Raw genomic sequence first — 20,865 nt, 5'->3', positions numbered from 1 at the left:
GAGGCTCTGGGGCGTTGGTGGGGCGGGGGTGGGGGGGTGGGTGCTGGTCGTGGAGCATCATGGGTCGGGGGGAGGGGCGGTGGCCCAGTTCTCGCGACGTTTCGGCTCCGGGTGGGAGGCAGCGTTGACTCCGCAGCGGGTGCAAGATGCGCTCAGAGAAGGAGGGGGTGGGAGGCTCCGGGGCGGCCGTCGCCGCGCGGGGCCCGAGCGGGAGGGAAAAGGTGTCTGCTGTGGAAGTCCAGTTCCGCCGGGAGTCGCCGCGGCGGGAACCAGAGGTGCCGCCAGCCTCGTCCTTCGGCTGTGGGGGCGGTACAAGCAAACCTCGCGAGGAGAAGAAGACAGTTCTGAGCAAGGTGGGGGGGCAAGGGGCGGGGCAGGCAAGCCTCGCGATAGGAGGAGGGTCTTCAACAGGGTGGGTCGAAGCAAAAACGGAGAGGTGCGTGCAAACCTCGCGAGAAGAGGGGTGATCTTGAGCGGGGTGGGGCGGGGCCAAGGGGAGGCGGGATGCTGCGGGAGGCGGAGCTAAGGGTGGTGTGTTCCGGAGGCGGGTGAGCGCGCAAACCTCGCGAGAAGAGGGACGGTCCTGCGCGAAGGCGTGGAGGACTCGGGGTAGGGGAGGAGCCGAGGGGGTGAGGCTGTGCCTGCGGCTTCAGTACCGCGGACAGCGGACTGACGCGGCCTTTCCTGGCGTGCGGAGGAGGAGCGGCGCCCGGGGCGGGCAGGTCCGCGCGGTGGTCCGGCCCGGTCCTGCGCACCGTCGTCGCGGTTCCGGAGACACGGGCTCTGTGAGGCGCAGCCCTGCCTGCCGGCCGTGGCCGTGGCCGCGGCCGCGCGCGGACCTGTGGGCCTTCCCGACGGGGGCCGGCTGCGCCCCGCGGGGCCCGAGCGCAGGCGGCGCTGCGGGGCGGACGCGCGGGGACGGCCGCCGAGCCCCGCGTCCGTCGTCTCCTCAGGTGGTGATCCGGCGGCTGCCTCCCGGCCTCACCAAGGAGCAGCTGGAGGCGCAGCTGCACCCGCTGCCCGCGCACGACTACTTCGAGTTCTTCACGGCCGACCTGAGGTGAGACGCGCTTGAGGGAGACGCGCCTGAGGGAGACGCGGGGCGGCGGCGGGGCGGCTGCGGGGGGCGGCTGCGGGGCGGCGGCGGGGGGCGGAAGCCGTGTCCGCGTCTGCCCGCCCGCGCCGGCCCGACCTGGGCGCGCTCGCTCGGTTCCCGCGGCAGAGCGTGCGGCTGCGGAGCGGGCGCCCGTGTCCCGGCTCGGACCCGCCGCCGCCGCCCGCCGCGCACCTCCGGCTTCTCGGGCTGCCCGTCACGCCGGGGACGCGCCGCCGCCCGCCGCTTCTCTCCCGAGCAGAGCAGCAGACCTCGGGCCGGGCGTCGCGCAGGGGCCGTCGGGCGGCACGCGGTGCGGCACGCGGTGCGGTTCGCGGTGTCCCCGCGCCCCGGGCCGTCGCGGTACCTTGTTACCCCCGGAGCCGCGGGGGCCCGGCTGACCCCAAGGGGCCTCGCGCGTCCCGTCGGAGAGACGCGGCACGGACGGGGAAGGCGGGTCTGGTGTGAAGGAGCCACGGGGGCACTTGCGGGGCCGAAGTTTGGGAAACCTGGTGCGGCCGAAGAGCAGGCGGTGGCGGCCCCAGCCCCAGCGTTTCCCTGGCTGCGCCCTCTGCACGTGCTTGTCTGAGCCCCAGTGCCCTCCTCCGTGGAGTGGGTGAAGTTCCTGCCGACGAAGGAGGTGGGGTGTGAGGTCGGGGAAGCTTCGTTCGTGCGCCGCCGCCGTGTCGTGCGCCGCCGTGTCGTGCGCCGCCGTGCAGGTCCCGCTCGAGCGCCTCACGGGGTCCGCGGGGTCGGCGGGGACTCCTCTAGGAGTGACCCGGCGCGGTTGTCCCCGGTCCGCACGTGCGATGAGGAGTGACCTTGGAATGACCTTGCCAACCAGTATTTTCGGCTGCTGCTTTGTAGGCAAGATACTGACCTTAAGCGTCTTTCCCAAGTCACTGAAAAGATCTCGGGTAATGTTTTCCTTATTTTTGTGTGGGTTTTGCTTTATTTTGTTTTGTTTTTTTGCTAAAGATGACCCAGATCATCATTAGCTGAGGGGTTCTGTGACATCGGTTTCAGTTTGTTGTATCTGAAAGAGACAGAAGCAACATTAAGAAGTCTTACATTTTTACTAACTGTTCTCACCGTTCTCTTATTTCAGTCTTTACCCTCATCTTTACTCAAGAGCATACATCAATTTTAGAAATCCTGATGACATCCTTCTTTTTAGAGATCGTTTCGATGGCTATGTCTTCATCGACAGTAAAGGTTGGGTCTTTGGCTTTCTAAACTCTTTAGTATGATCTCCGAGTACGTTAATTAAGTTTTGCTGGAAATGTTTGTGAGTTATAATAGTTCTCAGAAACCAGTGTAAAATAAGCTCATTAATGTCAATTGTATTGCTGTGGTTCTGTGCTTACGTTGAAAGTTAAGGTTCATAAACCAAAGAACTCCCTTCAATTCCTTGTATCAGAGACAAGCTATATAGATATATTTTATATATATTAAGATTTTCATATAAGTGAGTCTTCTGGGTACGTGAACTTCACTTTCTTATGTTCCAAAACCAAGTCACTTTACTCTTGTGCAACAGAAATTTTCTAAAGTATATTATTCACTTACATTTCTGTCTTTTTAAACAGAGTCATTTTGGGGCACCTGGGTGGCTCAGTAAGTTAAGCATGTGATTCTTAATTTTGGCTCAGGTCATCAGCTTCTGCATTTAATGAGGAGGCTTCTTAAGATTCTCTCTCTCTGCCCTACCTCCCGCACTAAAATAAGTAAATAATCATTTCATTTAAGATTTTATTTATTTGATAGAGAAAGAGCATGAGCAAGGGAATTAGTAGGCAGAGGGAGAGCGAGAAGCAGGCTCCCCACTGAGCAGAGAGCCCCATGCAGGGCTCAATCCCAGGACCGACCTATGGTGAAGGCAGAGGCTTAACCAACTGAGCAGTCCAGCACCCGTAAAATAAGTAAACTTACATCTTGAAAAAAATTTAAAAAATAAGAATGTTAAACAGAGTACTTCTCATAATTATACCATTACTGGACAATGTCATGGGGGAGGGGACTGTAATAACGAACTTAAGTTTCTGACTCTTGAACAGCATTGCCTGCTGAGACAGGGACATTTCCCTCTACTCTAAATGGTTCTGGTTCTCTGTGGTTTTTGGATCTTGCCTTTGTCTTCCTTCCCGTCAGACTGTCACCTGTTGTTGTCCGTTGTGACCAAGCCTCTACACCTGTAAGAGCGTATTCTCTGTATCTGCCTCACCAACCACACTCCTCCCACTGCACCCAGCCCCACTGGTGATAAGCGTTTTCTTCCTCACTGAGAGCCAACAAAATACCCTTGAAGAGTGACTAGGCTGAGGCCAAGGGAGTCTTTCCTATAAGGAGAAGTAGATCTAATCTTGAAATAGTCAATGTTTGTGTTGAATCCTTCTTTATTCAAGTGCCTTTTTCCTTTATTTTTCAAAAAGTTATGGTAAAGATAACATAAATTTATCATCTTAGTTTTTTTTTTTTTAAGATTTCATTTATTTGAGAGAGAGCACACACGTGTGAAGGGAGGAGCAGAAGCGGAGGGAGAGAGACAAGCAGACTCTGCGCCCGAGTGCAGAGGCCAGTGCCTCAATCCCACGATCCTGAGATCATGACCTGAGCCCAAACCAAGAGTCAGATGCTCTATGTGCTCAGCTGACGGAGCCACCCAGGCATTCCTCACAGTTCAGTCGTGTTAAGTACATTCACACTGTTGTGCAGCCCATCTCAGAACTCTCTTCATCTTACAAAACTAAAACTCTGGACTCTTTTTAAATAATTCCCCACCTCTCCCCGACCCCTAGCCCTTGGCATTCTTCTTTCTTTCTTTTTTTTAATGAATTTCCTAGTCTACATACCTCATATAAGTGGAATCAAATAGCATTTCTCTTCATGTGACTGGCTTAGTTGATATCACATGGTGTCTTCTATGTTCACCCATACTGTAGCATGTCTCAGAATTTCCTTTTTAAGGCTGAATAATACTTTACTGGGGGTATATGCCACATGTTGTTTCTGTCAGTGGACACGTTGGTTGCTTCCAGCTCTTTGCTGTTAGGAATAGTGCTGCTGTGAACATGGTGTACAAGTATCTCTTTGAGACTCTGCTTTCAGGTTTTTTGGGTATAACCATAGTGGAATTGTTAGACCATATAGTAAGTATGTTTTTAATGTTTTGAGGAACTGCCATACTGTTTTCCTTAGAGGCTACTTCATTTTGTACCCTCGCCGTCTGGGCATGAGGCCTCCAGTTTCTCCTCCCACTACTGCTGTTTGCTGTTTCTTCGATAGCAGACCTCATAATAAGTATGAGATAGCGTGTCACTGGGATTTTGACTTGTGTTTTCCTAATGCTTAGTGGTTTTGAGTATCTTTGTGTGCTTTTTGGTCGTTTGTATGTCTTTGGAGGAAAGCCCATGTTTAAATTGAGTTATTTGTTTCTTGTTAAGTTGTAGTGTTTTTTTTTTAGTATATATTAGAGATCGTAACCCCTCATCAGATGTATGATTTTTTTTCCCACTCCGTAGGTAGCCTTTATATTCTGTTGATTGTATTCTGTGACAGATGGTTTTAATGTGATGTGGTCCAGTTTTTCTGTTTTTACTTTAGTTGCCTGCACTTTTGATGTTACATCTAAGATATCTTTGCCAAATTCAATGTCAAGCTTTTCCTCCATGTTTTCTTCCAAGAGTTTTATAGTTTTAGGTCTCATGTTTAGGTGTTTGACCCATTTTGAGTCAGCTTTTGTCTGTGGTATCTGGTAAGAGTCCAGCTTCATTCTTTTGCATATGGATATCCAGTTTCTCGAGCAGTATTTTTTTTTTTTAACGATTCTATTTACTAGAGAGAGCATGCACGCAAGCGAGAGAGAGAGATAACATGAGCAATATGAAGGGCAGAGGGAGAAGCAGACTCCATAGCGAGCAGGGAGCCTGACACAAGGTTTGATCCCTAGACTCTGGGACCATGACCTGAGCAGAAGGCAGACACTTAACTGACTGAGCCACCCAGGTGCCCTCCAGCAGTTATTTGTTAAAGAAGACTGTCCTTTCCCTATTGAATAGTCTTGGCACCCTCATGGAAAACCATTTGATCATGTATGTGAGGGTTTATTTCTGGGCTCTCTGTTCTAATCCATCGATCTGTTTCTTCTTTTATGCCTGTACCATACTGTTTTGATTACCATAGCTTTGTAAGAAGTTTTGAAGTCAGGAAGTGTGTCAACTCCTACTTAGTAAATATCTATGTACTAGTCGTGTGGGTGCAGCAGGGGATCAGACATTGTTCCTGTCTGTCCAAAGCCCTGCTCTCCTGCTGGTCCTTGACTTTATTCTGAATAGTTAAGGTTAACACAAAATTATTGTCCAGATAAATAAGAGTTGCAATATCATCGTCACCTGACCATTCCTGACAAGGATAAAGGATTCAGTACCGACATAAAGTGTTCCATCAGTTAAGTAAATAGTGAATGTTTCTCGTTATGTTCCTGAACTCCACTCCCATGCATCCACATGTAATAACCAAATCAGTTTCTCTTGGCTTTTGTTCTGAACTTTTCTGTTTGAAGCAAACCTTGTCTGAGTATTGGGTGTCCCCTCTGAGGCCCCTCTTTTAGCCAAGTATCTCTTCTAAGCATAATAATTCCCTTGAACTCCTATAACAGATTGATGATTTGAATTAACCTTTTAAAATTTTTTAAAAAATGTGACTAAGGAACCTAGTTAAAGGAATGCTATGATAAACTCTTCAGGAATGGAGAGAGGGTTTATTGACATTTTAAGGTATGCAGCTTGATGAATTTTGAATGCACTCAGTTATGTAACCTACTACTGCAACATGAGAAATCATTTTCTTTAATAAGTAAGTACTCGTCCTTTGTTCATATTTGGAGTTGGATATGCTAAGTTTGCAGGTACTTGAAAATAATAGTTTAAATGTAATGTTGTTATGGTCAATCTTTAAAAAAGCTAGATCACGGGGCACCTGGGTGACTCGGTCAGGTAAGCATCTGACTCTTGGTTTTGGCTCTGGTCTCAGGGTCATGGGATTGAGCCCCATGTTGGGCTCTGCTGGGTATGGAGCCTGCTTAAAATTCTCTCTCCCTCTGCCTCCCCATCTCCCCCCAAAAAAGAAAGAAAGCTAAATCGTTATTTTCCAAAATGAATATAGTGGAATTTTAGATTGGTTTTTGCAATTTGTTTTCTGTTAAAGGCCTAGAATATCCTGCGGTGGTAGAGTTTGCCCCATTCCAGAAGATAGCCAAAAAGAAAATAAAGAAAAAAGATGCCAAAACTGGAAGCATTGAAGACGGTGAGTCCCTTTACAAAGGCTGCATTATGAAACCGCCAGAGTAAATACACCTATCAAATAGAATTCCTCTCCCATATGTGGGAAGGAACATGTTTCTTTTCTTTTTTTGTTTTTTAATTTACAGATCCAGAATATAAGAAGTTTTTGGAAACTTACTGTGTGGAGGAAGAGAAACCTAATGCCAATCCTGAAACTCTCCTGGGAGACATAGAGGCAAAGACTAGAGAACTTATTGGTCTGTTTGCTCATTTCTTCTCTTTACTTGACTGAGCTATATATTTACTTCCTTTTCAGAATTATTTAAAAATTCACACTTGTGACAGGCTTAGCAGGGATGTAGAGTGTTTTCCAGTTGTAAAAAATTATGGCAACCTGGAAAAATATTTCTGAGCATCTGTCCAGTCCACTAAGGGAGAGCACCAGAGGTTTTAGTTCCATTTATTTGTTCACAGTTATGATGCTCCCAGGTGAGGAGTGGAGAATGGAGTTTTACATTTTGTAGCAGCTGGTTTACTGCGTGTGTAGTGCAAAGGATCTTTTAATCGCTAAAGTTAATATTTATAAAGATCTGCTTAGCATGCATGTGACCATTTTTGGTCAGCACATGTTGAGTGGATACCGACTCAGCCTAGGTGTGCAGAGTGAGCATGAATGGGACACATGAGGCCTGTGCTGTCAGGTATCTGCCCTGCTCATGGGGAAAACTGAAGTAAACACCTGCAGCAGTAATCAGGCTTTAAGCCAGGGCATGTCCGTGTGATCAGTGCCACGGTGTGATGAAACAGTCCTGGGAGGGAAAGGCCCTCTGAGAGAAGCCCTGCTAAGACATGGAAGGAGAAGGGACTAGAAACTGCTGGAAGCTGAGCTGCGGGCCTGTAGGAACAGGAGCAGGGGCGGGGGCAGGTGGGGAAGAGATTTGGAGTTTGGGAGATAGCCGAGACTGCTAAGGGAGCCTGATTAGTTTTCCTGCATCACTCCAGGCTTCACTCCGGGCATCACTCCAGGCACTCCAGGCCTGAGGAAACACCAGGCTTTGGGGAGTGTGGGGAGACTTTGCTCCAGTCCAGGGAGGGTTTCTTACACTAGCTGGCAGAGTCTGCATATGCTCTGGCAGATTAGGTGTGGGAAGAAAGGAAACAGAAAGAATTCAGGCCTCCAGGAGCTTGACTTGAACGGATCAGTGGGTGGAGGCACCATTACTGGCAGGGCAGACTGGGGAGGGAGGAAACACTACTGGAAGTGAATCAAGAGATCACTGTAGAACATGTTAAATTTAAGAAGAGCAAAAAAAAAAAAAAAGCAGCTTAGAAATTATTTATAGTACTCCCCGCCCCCCCCATCACCCTGCACCTTGCTGTAAATTCTCTTGTACAGGATAACCACAGAAAAGGACCAGGGTCTTCCACTTCTGGGCAGTTTTGAGATAGTCCTTGGTGGCTAGACACCCCCCACACTGGAGGGATATCTTCTCCCTTTCCCAGTGCCTGGTGCACAGTAGGTGCATTGTAGTGTTTTATGGGATAAGTAAGTGTTATTCACAATTAGTAGCCCAGAATGAGGCTGTGGAGCTTTGTTTCTGTGATCCTGTTTGCCCATCAAAGTTTGGATCTTAATCCGGCAATTCAAGGCAAATTGCCCTTTTCTTAAATTTTGGCCTTAGAATCCAGTAAGTGATCTAGTCAGAGCAATGAGGGTTGGAAATACTAACTTCCATAATTGAAATTCCATAATTTCCTTTTATTAATTTAATAAATGGAAATATTAGTTCCCTCTGAAGCTGCAGGTTAATGCAGTGGCATAGCAGGGTCTGTAGAGCAGACAGACCTGGGCTCAGCTTCCTGCCCTGAGACTTAGCATCCCCGTGTCCTCCTAGGTCATCGTGACAGTGCCCAGGATGCAGCAGCTGTCTGTAAGTGGTAACAGTTAGGTTGTTAGTTAAATTAGCATTGTATTACATGGACAGGTACCTTCTCTTTAACAAATGATACACTTTTATGGTTTGTAAAGCACTTTCTAATACAGGGTCTCATTTACCCTTCTCCTATTCATCCTTTGGGGTACAAGGCAGGTAGTTCATTGGCGAAGGGAGTAGATGGGTGGCGTCTTGTCAGCTCCTCCAGTCACCCGGCGAGGTCTTGTTCCTGCTCTTTGCCGACAAGTCCCAAACTCCCATGGTGCAGAGCAAGAGTCCTCCCTAATTTGAGGCAACTGCCTGTTCCAGAGGGCATAAGCTGTGCTCATCCTGAACCAGAGTTCGTGATTAGCATAGGAGACATCCAGGGAGGTAATGGGCTCTTCTTGGCCTCTGCACCTGTGATGAAATGTGGACATTTACACAGCCCTAAATCTGGGGCAGAGCTTTCCTGGCAGAAGCCATATGACACATTATGTCAAGGTGTTTAGGAGTCCTTAATTCCAAGTTAAGAATCCCTGCCCAGGGCTCTTTTATAGAATTCCTGATTAATTCCTGATCCTCAGAATTCGAGAAATGTCATGGCCAGTCTTCAAGTGCATCCAGGGATTCTTCTTTCCCTCATTTAATCTAAGGTCTTGAAAGAGCTGTGGAAGAGACCTACACCATCTTCTACCTTCCCACCTGCATTGTGAGCCACTGCCATGGAGAATACATGTTTCTCAAAACCACTCTCCCCAAGAGACTGCCTTGAGGCCCACCATATTTGGTATTTGGGCACCAAATTCCAGGGCAGATCAGACACATCCGGGGCATGAAAGCTGAGCCTTGAGTTTGAGTTTACAGAGAGATTATTCCTGGGTGGTTAGTGTTGCTTAGATGAAGTACCCTGTGGGGTCACTGTCTAAACTTTTACATCTGGTTATTTTGGTTTGTGGAGTGTATACAAGAGATGACAAGAATCTACATTGTTTAACATCATTGTCTGGAAAGCAGAAAAGGAAGAAATTTCCAGAATATGTGTTGAATCAAAGTGAATCTATAACCATGTTATGTAATGCTTTAAAATATCTGCAAAAATGGGAAGATGCTCATAGTGTTTGGGAAGTCTAATGTGTGGTACTCATTCTTCTTTTTTGCTTTTATAGCATCTTTGTAAGTAATATGGAGACTCCCTTGAGAATCAGGAATTCGTTGCCTACTATTTGTAGAGTTGTCAGTGCCTCCAAATGACTTGACTTTATAGTGATGAAGTAGGAACTCCCCCCAATACAATGTATGCTCATCTAAATTTTATTTATTGGTTTATAAGATTATATTTTTAAGTAGTCTCTGCACCCAACATGGGGCTTGAATTTACCACCTCGAGATCAAGAGTCACATGCTCTTCTGAAATAGCCAGGCTGACTAAAGATTAAATTGGAAACAAGTATTTAAGATGAAGAAAAGAAATCTTATTTTAAAGTTCAATACTATATTATAATTTTTGTGTTTTAGCTAGAAGAACCACACCTCTTTTGGAATATATTAGAAATAGAAAATTAGAGAAGCAGGTAGGTCCACCCTTCACCTGATGAGGACCCTTCCTGTCCCTGCCGTGTCCCCAGAGATAATTGATACACACGCTTTTCCACATCTCTAGAGGATTCGGGAAGAGAAGCGAGAAGAGCGAAGGAGAAGGGAGCTGGAGAAGAAGCGTTTACGGGAAGAGGAAAAGAGAAAAAAGCGAGAAGAGGAGAGGTGTAGGAGGAAAGAGGCAGACAGACAGAGGAGAGCTGCTGAGAGAGAAGTAAGGATTAAGGTAATTTTGAGGAAACCGCTCGTTTCTTTGTTCCAAAGCTAGTTCTGCTACAGTTGTGCTTTTCAGGTATTTAGCTCTTCCAGCTTGTATGGACATTTTCAGTTAGCCTCGTTTGCTATTATGGTTCCATTTCTCTGCAGTACAGCAGTGGTTCTCAAACTGTATTCCCTGAGCCCTGGGGGTTCTTTGGACATACTGTTGGGGAGGAGGCCCGGCCTCTTGGGTGTGATGGCAGCACTTCATCCAAAGGAACCCCACACTTACTTGTCACAGATTGGGCTTCTGCTTACATTTTCTTTTAGAGAAAAGACTCCCTGCCTAAAATGCACACATTTGGAAACTGCTGGCTCAGTGTATACTGGCCTTTCTACGTGAAGGTTCACTCTTGGGATTGGGTTTTACCATTTTTTTTTACAGTACCAGCAGTGGTTTCTCTTACCCAACTTCTCCTTTGACTAATGTGTTCATTTAGAAGGGTGGGTTAGTGCACAGAAGTAGTTCTTCCCCATGTAACATAGGGTGCTCCAGTGTGAGTCCCCCCTCCTTGTTAGTATCTGCTCAGGTGACCTTAACAAACCTAGATTTCAACCTAATACATATTTTCCTTCATTTCAAGAAGGCTTTGAAGTACTTTTAGGGGTTTATTAAAATTGTATCTTAGAAAGAAAATAACAGATCAGGACTTGAGGGAAGATAGAGTAGAAAGGGAGAGGATGGGGAAGAGGTCAGAGTCGGCATAACTGGGCTACAGTTTAGTTTCTTTTTTATGTATGTATATTTTAATCAGTTAACATATAGTGTATTTTGTTTCAGAGGTCGAGGTCGGTGGTTCATGCGTCTTAAATTACACCCAGTGCTCGTTGCATCTGGTGCCCTCCTCACTGCCCATCCCCCGGTTAGCCCTCCCCCACCGCCTCCCCTCCAGCAGCCCTCAGTTTGTTTCCTATGATATTCTCTTATGGTTTGTCTGCCTCTCTGATTTCATCTTGTTTTATTTTTTCCTCTCTTCCCCGTGATCTTGTTTTATTTCTTAAATTCCGCATATGCGTGATACTGTATAATCATATGATCATTGTCTTTCTCTGATTCACTTATTTCACTCAGCATAATACCCTCTAGTTCCATCCACATTGTTGCAGATGGCAAAAATCTCATTCTTTTTGATGGCTGCATAGTATTCCATTGGAGATAGATATTTTCATGCATATATACATGTATATATAAACATGTATTCATGTATACATATATTGAATGTATGTATGAATATATATGAATATATAAATACACATATACATATATTAATGTATATATACATGTATATATAACATACACATGTGTGTATAAACATGTGTACATGTATATTGAATGTATATATGAATATGATTATATATGTGTGCATATATTCATATAATGTATACGTGTATATAAACATGTATACTTGTATATATGTGTGTGTATATACATACATACGTGTATATATATTTGTTTTACATCTTTATCCATCATAGATTAGTTTCTGATGTGCTTGATGGGAAACAGTTTCATTATCTGTGAGGAACAACATGCCATTTCTTCAAGGGAGGTGAAGCTTTTTTCTAGGCCTTTGCTTCTAAATCAGTTTCTCCTTATAGTTGGTCACATGGGGCTCACTAGCTGGAGGGATGTCTGATATACAAATCATTTTGAGAATTAAAATTTTTTTAACCTGAAAAATAAAATCAGTGAAGAAATGCTAAAAGAGTTTGTGTTAATATCATAAAAATGACAGCTGCAGAGAGAGAGCCTCATGGCTATTTTTAACAATAAAGAAAACTATTATATAAGCAACCCAGCTGTTTTTATTTTCCTCTGAGGACTCTAAAACTAAGTAACGAGCTTAAGTTGAAGTAGGAAGTTAGTTTACCAAAGTTACAAAAAAAATTCCTGAATATACACATCATATAGGAAATAGATTACAATATTAACAAAGTTGTGTGATTTTTTTTTTTAAGATTTTATTTATTTATTTGACAGAGATCACAAGTAGGCAGAGGCAGGCAGAGAGAGAGGAGGAAGCAGGCTCCCTGCTGAGCAGAGAGCCCGATGTGGGGCTCGATCCCAGGAACCTGAGATCATGACCTGAGCTGAAGGCAGCAGCTTAACCCACTGAGCCATCCAGGTGCCCCTTGTGTGATCTTTTTCACAAAACTTATTAAAAACAGATGTGGGCTGGGTGGACGCACAGAAAACATGGCATCTGCTTCTACCTCCCGGTGCCTGGCTCCGCCCCCTCCCTCATCCCTCCTTCCCCCACTTCCCCTCCCTCCCTCGTCCCTCCTCCCTTTGCCGGTCTGATTTCACGCTAGGCTTCTGCTTGCTCCCTTCCACCGGGAGCTTTCTCCCAGCACTTAAGTGTTCTTAAAAGTGTTTCCTCATCCTGTCTCCATAGAGAGACCCTCGCTGAACCCCTTGAGAAGCCATCACTCCTCACCCTACATCTCTCTGTCCTTTTTTTCTTTTTGGTAGATGTTTGTAGCATGACACCTAAGAATATCTGGTTCACTTTTTCTATTTTGTTACTGCATACTCCCCTCCCCCCATGGCGACCACGGACTCAGCTAGAACGTCCTGTGAGTTCCTTCATGGTGGGCACTTGTCTCTTATTCACAACTATATTCCTAGTACCCGACATAGTCTTTTTCCCCGGTTCCTGGCACATAGCTCTTAAAATCCTTGCCATCTCTGGAGTGTCTTCCATATGCCAGTGAGATGACAGGTGGCTGAGGCCATGGGTACCTTCAGACGTCTGAAGTGGGGACAGGTTTGTGTAACCCGACATTAGTTCCAGCTAGCTAGTGTCAAAACTGAACAGAATTATAGGACGCCCAAGTCTGTGTTGGAGGGCTGGAGAAATGGTGTTGGAAAGGACACCACACACTTGGTTTCAGAGGTGTTGGAGGTAAAAACGATTCACAGGTGCACAAAATTATTTGTTGGATGGATGGGTGGAAACAAACTATTACACTTCCCTGTGGTTCACTTTTATTACCGGCATATGTCACCTTCTTAATTAAAAAGTATGTCGGAGCACCTGGGTAGCTCAGTTGTTTAGCGTCTGTCTTCAGCTCAAGTCATGATCCCAGGGTCTTGGGATCGAGCCCCACATCGGGCTACCTGTTCTGTGGCGAGCCTGCTTCCCCCTCTCCCACTCCCTCTTCTGTGTTCCCTCTCTCACTGTGTTTCTCTCTGTCAAATAAATAAATAAAATCTTTAAAAATATATATATATGTCAATAGGGGTGCCTGAGTGGGTCATTCAGTTTAGTGTCTGCCTTTGGCTGCGGTCATGATCCCAGGGCCCTGGGATCTAGCTGCAAGTAGGGGCTCCCTGCTCAGCGGGAGTCTGCGTCTCCTTCTGCCTGCCACTCCCTCTCCATGTGCGTGCACTATTGGATAAATAAATAAAACCTTAAAACATAAATATCAATAGATATCTGAAAGGAGATGTTTAAATTCACAGACCCCACAGGCAGAAGAAGAGCATGTACGTTAGCATAGTGCACATCTGTGATGAGAAGCAAATTTCCATATTTGGTCTTCCCTTTTCTGTTTCATTCTTAAATGAACTCATATAGTTGAAATTTATCTGTGTGTAATTTTGCTATACTACAATTTAAAATATGCTCACTTTTATAAGTTAGAAAAAAATGTTCAGAAGTATGCCTTCTACTTTTGTTTTATAAACTGACTTACCTGTGGCACTTGAATTTCAAAGAGTAAAGTATGCAGAGAATTGGGGGAAGGCCCAGATTCAAAGACAGCAACCTGCTCAGGCTGATTAAAGAAAGAATAAGACGTGTTTTCAAAAAGGTTATTCTAAAAGTCATCGGTATAGAAGCAACATTTTAAACAATATATTTTTACATATTACAAAAGCAGCACTTGTTCATTTTAGAAAAAACTAGAACTTGGTGACAAAAGGAAAGATCATTGCAGTTCCACCACCGCCTAAAAATCATCACTATTAACACAGTGTTGCCAGCATTGGATGTTTCTCTGTGTGTGTAAACATAGAGACCAGGACATTCATTTGTTAATAAGAGCATCTTCTCATCACATCAGCTGTCCTAAATTGTTCTTCATAACTATAGTATTTCATTGACTGAATGTTCCCCTCAGTATTTAACCAAAAACCTGGTTGCTGCACCTTTAGCTTACATTTTTTTGCTATCCAGACATTTGCACTCAATGTTGTTTTCTATTTTTAATTATTATTAAACATCCTCATTTATAAAATACTCCAAAAGTGACATTCTCCTGACATTATAATTTCTTAGCTTCTTAAGAAACCAGAAAAGGGGGAGGAACCAACTGAAAAGCCAAAAGAAAGAGCAGAGGAAGTGGATATCGGAGATGGAAAACGGGAGCCCTGTGCTGTCCTGAAGCCCACGCCCTTTGGGAGCTTGGTGGAGGAGCCCAGGGAAAAGTAAGCCCACGCTTCTGTTGCTTTGACCACGTGAAGGATCACAGACTGTCCTGTCTTGGCACAAGTGCTTGTATTTCATGCTGCTTATGGAATTCAGGGATTTTACCACGATATGCTCCTCCACACCTTCATTTCTCCTTGATCATACTAGGAACTTAGTTCCTTTTATCTGCAGCTTCAAGTCTTCGAAGCAGGGACACATCCTTCTCCTGGTTCCTTAGCTGTGCCTGCCCTGGCCTCTTCCTTTGGATTCCCGTTATCACCCTTTAGGTCTTGAGGATCTCCTTCGCGCTCTCTTGTCCAAGTGCTGGGATTCTGAATGACTTCTTACTGTCTTTCTTCCACACAGACTTGTGATTAAAAAAAAGAAAAAAGTTTCCTTCTTTTTGGGGGTTCTGGTTTATTGGTTTGTTTGTAAAATTAATTCATACATGATTATGAAATCTGTGATCTGTTAGCACTGTGGTTTCTGCTGGAGGTGTTTGTATCATTGCTTATGATACTGTAGCAGTGCCTTTTGTCATGTTTCTGGCATGAATTTACATTTGCTTATGGATCTGTTTCTCCCCACCAGTCCTGCTGCTTTTGTTTTGAGGGGAAGCCACAGATAGCATGTGAGGATTTTTACCCGTGGGTTGTGAAGGGAAAGACTTTAGGAACCAAAGGAGCTAAGCAGCCACTTATTTATATTTTATGCATTTACCAGTGTAATTTTATATGTATAAAAAGGAGTAAATTTCAGTTAATTTGAGTTACACCTGAAGCAGAAACCAAGCCATCAGTATCAGCTCTGTGTCTTGATGGACGTGGACTTGGGCCACTAGGAAAGTCACTTGAGCCGTTTGGTCTCCTGGACTTTATCTGTAAAGGGGGGAGTTATATTTACTTTAGGGGGTTACTGAGAATTAGAAAACTAAGTACATATGCCTGTTAGGTATGTCGTTTAGGGTTAACAGTAGATACTGTGGTTACTATTATTGATTCATCTTTCAACAATTTTTTCTTGAATGCCTGTGCTGTGCCCATTACGCGCATGCCTGTGATGCGCTGACAAGCAGACTTCGGTATTCCCTGCCTCTTTGGTAACTTGTAGTCTGGATGGGAAGATAGGTACTCGACAAGCAGTATACCTAACTAAGGTTACTGAGAATTTGTATTGAATCACAGGTCACAGAATGACAGTGATAAAGAGCAAAGGGAGATGGAGAGAAGATTTCGAGAAAAAGAGCCTGAAACACAAAGATGCCCTGTGGACGACAGCAGAAAACACAGAGCTCCCTGTGAGTTAGACAAGTTATCAAGGAGAAACGAAGAAGAGCCAAAATGGGGGAAAGGAGTCCCCCCAGACACAGGGAAGAAGGGGAACCAGGACAGTGGCGTCCCTGTGGAGGCAGCAGAGTGGCCCGGGAGAGAGCACAGGAGTGAAGGCGGCCCAGCACCCAAAGCAGAGCGCCTGGGAAACAAGGTTCTTTTGTTCGTTCATTCATCAGCCTTAAAAGTATAAACTGCACATCTGTAGGCTTACACCTGCTTTGCCAAACAGAAGTTCCTCTCTTTAGCCGAAACAGAGAAATCTACATTAGGAGTCTTGAGATTTCGGATCACACACTCTTAGACAGTGGAAAGTCTGCCCCTACTGGGTTCTGCACTCTCAGGGAGTGCATTGCCCAGGGGCTTGCATTTCATGACACTCTGGAGCTTTCTCTTATGCTACTAGTAACAAACTGGTTATCAGGAGACAGTCAGTGGCTCATAAATATGCGTCAGATGCGTGTAGGTGGCGAAGGGTTGGAATTGTCCACTTAGTCCACCAAATGGCTTTCTTTCCCCTCAGGAGTTTGAGGTTAATTTTTATTCAGATCACATTGTTGCAGAGAAGCACTACTAATGGAGTCCCCTCCCTTCCAGGGCCAGGCCCCATGGTGCGACCAGTCCCCCACCACCCGATCGCATGATGACCGAGGGCTCCGAGGCTCTCCGGGGTGCTGTCCATACCCTCCTGCCACCCCATCCCTGACCGCAACAAGCACGCTGTCCTCTGTCTGCATGATTTTGTCATTTCAGGGGTGCTTTAGAAGTGGAAGCACACAGTGTGTGACCTGAAATTGGCTTTGTCACTCAGCAGAATTCCCTTCAGATCCACCCAAGGTGTTGCTGGTGTCAGTAATGTGGTTTTTTAAAATGTTCCCAGTAAAGGCAAGGTAGAGCTACTGGCAAGAGGGGAGCCTTTTTTTTTTTTTTTTTTTAAATATATTTGATAAAGACAGTGAGAGAGGAAACACAGGGGGATGTGCAGGGGGAGTGGGAGAGGGAGAGGCAGGCCTCCCGCAGAGCAGGGAGCCTGACGCAGGGCTCGATCCCAGTTCCCTGGGATCATGACCTGAGCTGAAGGCAGATGCCCAACGACTGAGCCCCCCGGCGCCCTGAGGGGAGCCGTCTGCTATATCTGCAGACTTGACTAACCACATCTGTATCACTCAGAGGTTTCTGTAGTTACCTGAAGTGCAGGAACAGCAGGTCTAGCCATGGGTCTTTTGGGTGGAAGTTGTTTTTGAACACTGTGGCTCAGCTGCCTTCTGATGCGGCAGTGAGTGGTCTGTACTTGCATATCTTTAGCTGCTGGGCCTCCTCTCAATTAACTGTGAGGCTCTGGAGGTAATAAGGTGCCTTGTGCATAATGGCACCTTTTGTATGAGGCCTGGCTGGTCTCTGTCTGTGCAACCAGTGTTGTCCTGGTGAAAAGCAGGACTGTGTGTGTTGGCCACAGGCAGGAGATAGCATGGGACCCCTGTACCTCTGTGTGCACAGGGATTCAGACCCGCTGCCCCCGCCCAGACCTCTTCCGCTCTCTTCACCGGCCAGGCTTCCACTAAGGGCAAAGGGCATGCCGGTAAATGCCCTGGTGGTAACTGGGGGGCCTGCGGGTGGGTAGAGGTGAGTTGGTGAGCGACATCTTGTGGGATGTGCCTGGGCCCCCAGGTGGCCAAGGGAAGGGGTGCAGTGCAGGAGGCTCCCCTGAGCCAGGGGTTGGTTGGTCCCCCTCTCCTACAGGACAGAGCTGGCTGGCTTCCCGCTGGTGCTTCTGGTCCTTAACCTTCAGTGTCCCTTGTTCCTTCGCTGGCCTCACCCTCCTGGTGTCCTGAAACAGTTTAGTAGTATTTTACACACTTTATTCTCTTTCAAAGATTTTATTGATTTATTTGACAGAGACACAGCAGGAGAGGGAACATAGTGGGTGTAGGGAGCAGGAAGCCCAACATGGGACTCGATCCCGGGACCCTGGATCATGACCCGAGCTGAAGGCAGACGCTTAGTGACTGAGCCACACAGACGTCCCTTTTACACACTTTATTCAAGCATTGTTGTGTTCCTCTACCTCAGAGTTCAGTCAGGTGGAGACAGTTCAGGAATAAGCCACATGGAAAGTGCTCTTTATAGATGTTATTAATTCGGCTCATGGCCCTAAAAAGCCACCTCTGGCCATGCCTTGCTTTGTCTCCGGCTGAGTGTTTACCCTGCCTGATGAGTTGGAGGGGCTGAGATGTGTGTGCACATCTTCACCTCTCTACCCGGGAGGGGAACGCCAGGACTCCACTGGCTCTGGCGGTGTTCTGGGTTTGAGCGTGACATTTTCCCAGATACTGACTTTACCTTCTTTCGGGTTATTTTAAATATTAACTGTCTTCCTTTTCATGGCTTTTTTTTTTTTTGCTTCAAAATGCCTGGTGTCTGAGATAGTGATGTGAAAAAGTCAGATTTTTAGCCGCAAGACTGATTTGCTTTAGCTAATTAGGATCATTAGATCCTGGAAGTAGAGACATTTTGCTCCCTCCTATATTGCCAGCCTTTGGAAGGGTAACTGCCCCCCCCCCCCCGCCTTTGTCCGGCAGGACCGGCCAGCCTTGCAGCTGTACCAGCCAGGAGCTCGCATCCGAGCACGAGAAACTGGTGGGGGAGTCTCCATGGAGGGCCATGATGGGAGCAGGGGCGAGGCTGAAGATTCGGCGTGGGCTGGTTCCCAGAAGAGTGAAGAGGCAGGGTGAGTCAGCGCGCACGCTTGCTCGGAAGCTCCCATTCAGCGTTTTATGGGTTAGAAAGGGCATCCAGAAATGTATCAATTAGCCTCGAGTAAAACTCGCAAGGTATATTTACTCCTTATAAAGAAGTCAGAAACTAGAAATATAAATGTGGTATAGAAACATCTAGAAACCATTCTTAAGAAAGAAGCAATCTGTTAAAAAATTGAAAGTTGAGTTGTCATAGATCTTACCGTTTTTAGTTTAAACTAGTATATACTGTTTAGCCAAAATAGAACAGATAATCTGTTTTGAAAAGTAGAAAGTATGATTAAAACAGGGACGAAAATTAGTATTGTACCAGTGTGAACTCTGAAGCACTTGAAACATGTTGTGGGAATAACCTGTACTTTGAGTTCTACACAGTTGTAAGTAAGTGATCTCTAGGGATCTGGATCTTGTGTGTGTGCGCATCACTGTAGTTTAAAAAAGGGGAGGGAGCCGCGCTCATGCCATTGTAAGCTGGTGATCCAGACACCTGTGCCCCGTGCCGGGAGCATTCTCTGACGTCTGCGTGCTATATAGCCCCTAGGACAGGAGCGTTGCCACCATGTGAACCACAGCTTGAAGTATTGCCCCTTCAACAGTCTGGCCACTGACTTTTTTCACAGTCTCCTGATGGGTGTGCGGCTCGTGGTGTATAACCGCTGTTACGTAAGGGCTGCTGAGGTAACATAAGGGCATTATTTGGGGACAGGAATAACTTAGGTACAGCATCTGGGGTTTTCCTTTTTGCAGTCTGAGGCTGTTTTATTTTTGAAAGGACTTAATGGAGCTTTCTGCAATTATGTGTACACAGTATTTTTTAATGTTTGTGAAATTTTTAAACATTAATGTATTTTGGTACTATGCTTTGGACCACATATTAAATAATTTTAGTTGCTATGGATTTGAATTCCAGTTACAGTACTTTTCCTACATTGAATTTTACATAATAAAATATTGCTTTTCAAAATGTAGCTTTAATTACCTGAGTACTTTGTTGATTATTCCTAACTAAATATGAAATGTTTATCAAAAAACTGAGAATTTGGGGCACCTGATGGCTCAGGTCATGAACTTTGGGTCCTGCCATCAACCCCCGTGTCAGGCTCCCTGGTCGGTGGAGAGGCTGTTTCTCTCCCTGCCTCCACCCTGCTTGTGTTTTCTCTTCCTATCCCTGTTTCTCTCTCTCAAATAAGTAAATTAAATCTTAAAAATAAATAAATAAATAAATAAAATAAAAACAACCTGAGACTTACTCATTTATTGTTAAAGACATTTGGCTTTTGGACATATACTCTGTCCCATGGCATTGCTGTGCTCTTGCTCTTGACTCTGGGACTCCCAAGAATTTGGTGGGGGAGGGGTGAGAAGGACTTGCTGTGATGTAGTGACATCCATGTGACCCAGCACAGCCAGCACCGATGGGAAAGGGAGAGGTAGTAACTATTTTAGACTTTGCAGACTCTCTGGTCTCCGTTACAAGTTGTAAACTCTGCCATTAGGCAATACATAATGGACAGGGCTGTGTTCCAATAAAATTTTCTTTACAAAACATGCAGTAGGCCGTCTGTGGACCGTAGTTTGCTGACTCCTACTTAGAGTATGGATCAGAGTGGAACTCCCAATGAGTGAGCCGCTGTGTTCTCAGTGCTTATCATGTATAGGGCTTTGATCTGGAAACACAAGTGGAGCCAAGATGGACTGAAGACTCAAGCACAAGACCTGAAAGCATAAAATTCCTGGAAAGAAACATAGAGGATTCGATCCTTGTCACCAGTCTTGGAGATCATTTTCTGTATTTGACATGAAAAGCAAAGACAACAAAAATAAAAATAAACAATGGAACTACATTAGGACTAAAAAAAGTTTCACATGAAAGGAACCCATTTATAAAATGAAAATGCAGCCCATGGAGAGAGAAAAATATCTTAACACAAGATACCTAATAAGGGGTTAATATCCAAAATATGTGAGGAATTCATACAACTCAACAGCAAAAAACCTACAGATTACCCAATAAAAAAGGGGGCAAAAGACCCGAATAGATCTTCAAAGAGGACATCCCAGATGGCCAACAGGTACATGAAAAGGTGTGCAACACCATTGCTCATTAGAGAAATAGAAGTCAAAACCCCAAGGAAGTATCACCTCACACTTGTCAGAGTAGTTAAAATCGCACAGACAAGAGAGCAAGTCTTGGCAAGGTTGTGAAGGAAAGGGAACCCTTGTG

General features: G+C 45.7%; 1 protein-coding gene across 4 annotated transcripts; it reads left to right on the top strand.

The window, feature by feature from the left end:
- Nucleotides 1–84: 84 nt before the first annotated feature.
- UPF3A (UPF3A regulator of nonsense mediated mRNA decay) lies at nucleotides 85–19,609 on the top strand. Of its 4 annotated transcripts, none has more exons than XM_032314255.1 (10): nucleotides 87–353; nucleotides 954–1,060; nucleotides 2,202–2,308; nucleotides 6,299–6,397; nucleotides 6,522–6,632; nucleotides 9,807–9,862; nucleotides 9,952–10,110; nucleotides 14,426–14,574; nucleotides 15,742–15,854; nucleotides 18,465–18,568. In XM_032314255.1, coding segments are annotated over exons 1-10 (1,110 nt in total). In that variant the 5' UTR covers nucleotides 87–146; the 3' UTR covers nucleotides 18,467–18,568. The 4 variants fall into 4 exon arrangements, 3 of the variants coding, with proteins under 3 accessions (XP_032170146.1, XP_032170145.1, XP_032170144.1); XM_032314254.1 differs by having other exon boundaries at nucleotides 88–353; nucleotides 9,952–10,098; nucleotides 15,742–16,039; nucleotides 18,465–19,609; XM_032314253.1 differs by having other exon boundaries at nucleotides 89–353; nucleotides 15,742–16,039; nucleotides 18,465–19,609.
- Nucleotides 19,610–20,865: the final 1,256 nt, after the last annotated feature.

The sequence above is a fragment of the Mustela erminea genome, chromosome 15 (assembly GCF_009829155.1).
Source record: "Mustela erminea isolate mMusErm1 chromosome 15, mMusErm1.Pri, whole genome shotgun sequence".
Taxonomy (NCBI): Eukaryota; Metazoa; Chordata; class Mammalia; order Carnivora; family Mustelidae; genus Mustela; species Mustela erminea.
The sequence above is the reverse complement of the archived record's forward strand: the minus strand, read 5'-3'. Positions and strand labels throughout refer to the sequence as shown.

Bases quoted from the DNA above. Each gene is read 5' to 3' on its own strand.
- UPF3A (XM_032314253.1), top strand. From the start codon at position 147: ATGCGCTCAGAGAAGGAGGGGGTGGGAGGCTCCGGGGCGGCCGTCGCC. The intron at 354-953 runs GTGGGGGGGCAA...TCGTCTCCTCAG, and splicing joins AGAAGACAGTTCTGAGCAAG to GTGGTGATCCGGCGGCTGCC. The intron at 6,633-9,806 runs GTCTGTTTGCTC...TTTGTGTTTTAG, and splicing joins AAAGACTAGAGAACTTATTG to CTAGAAGAACCACACCTCTT.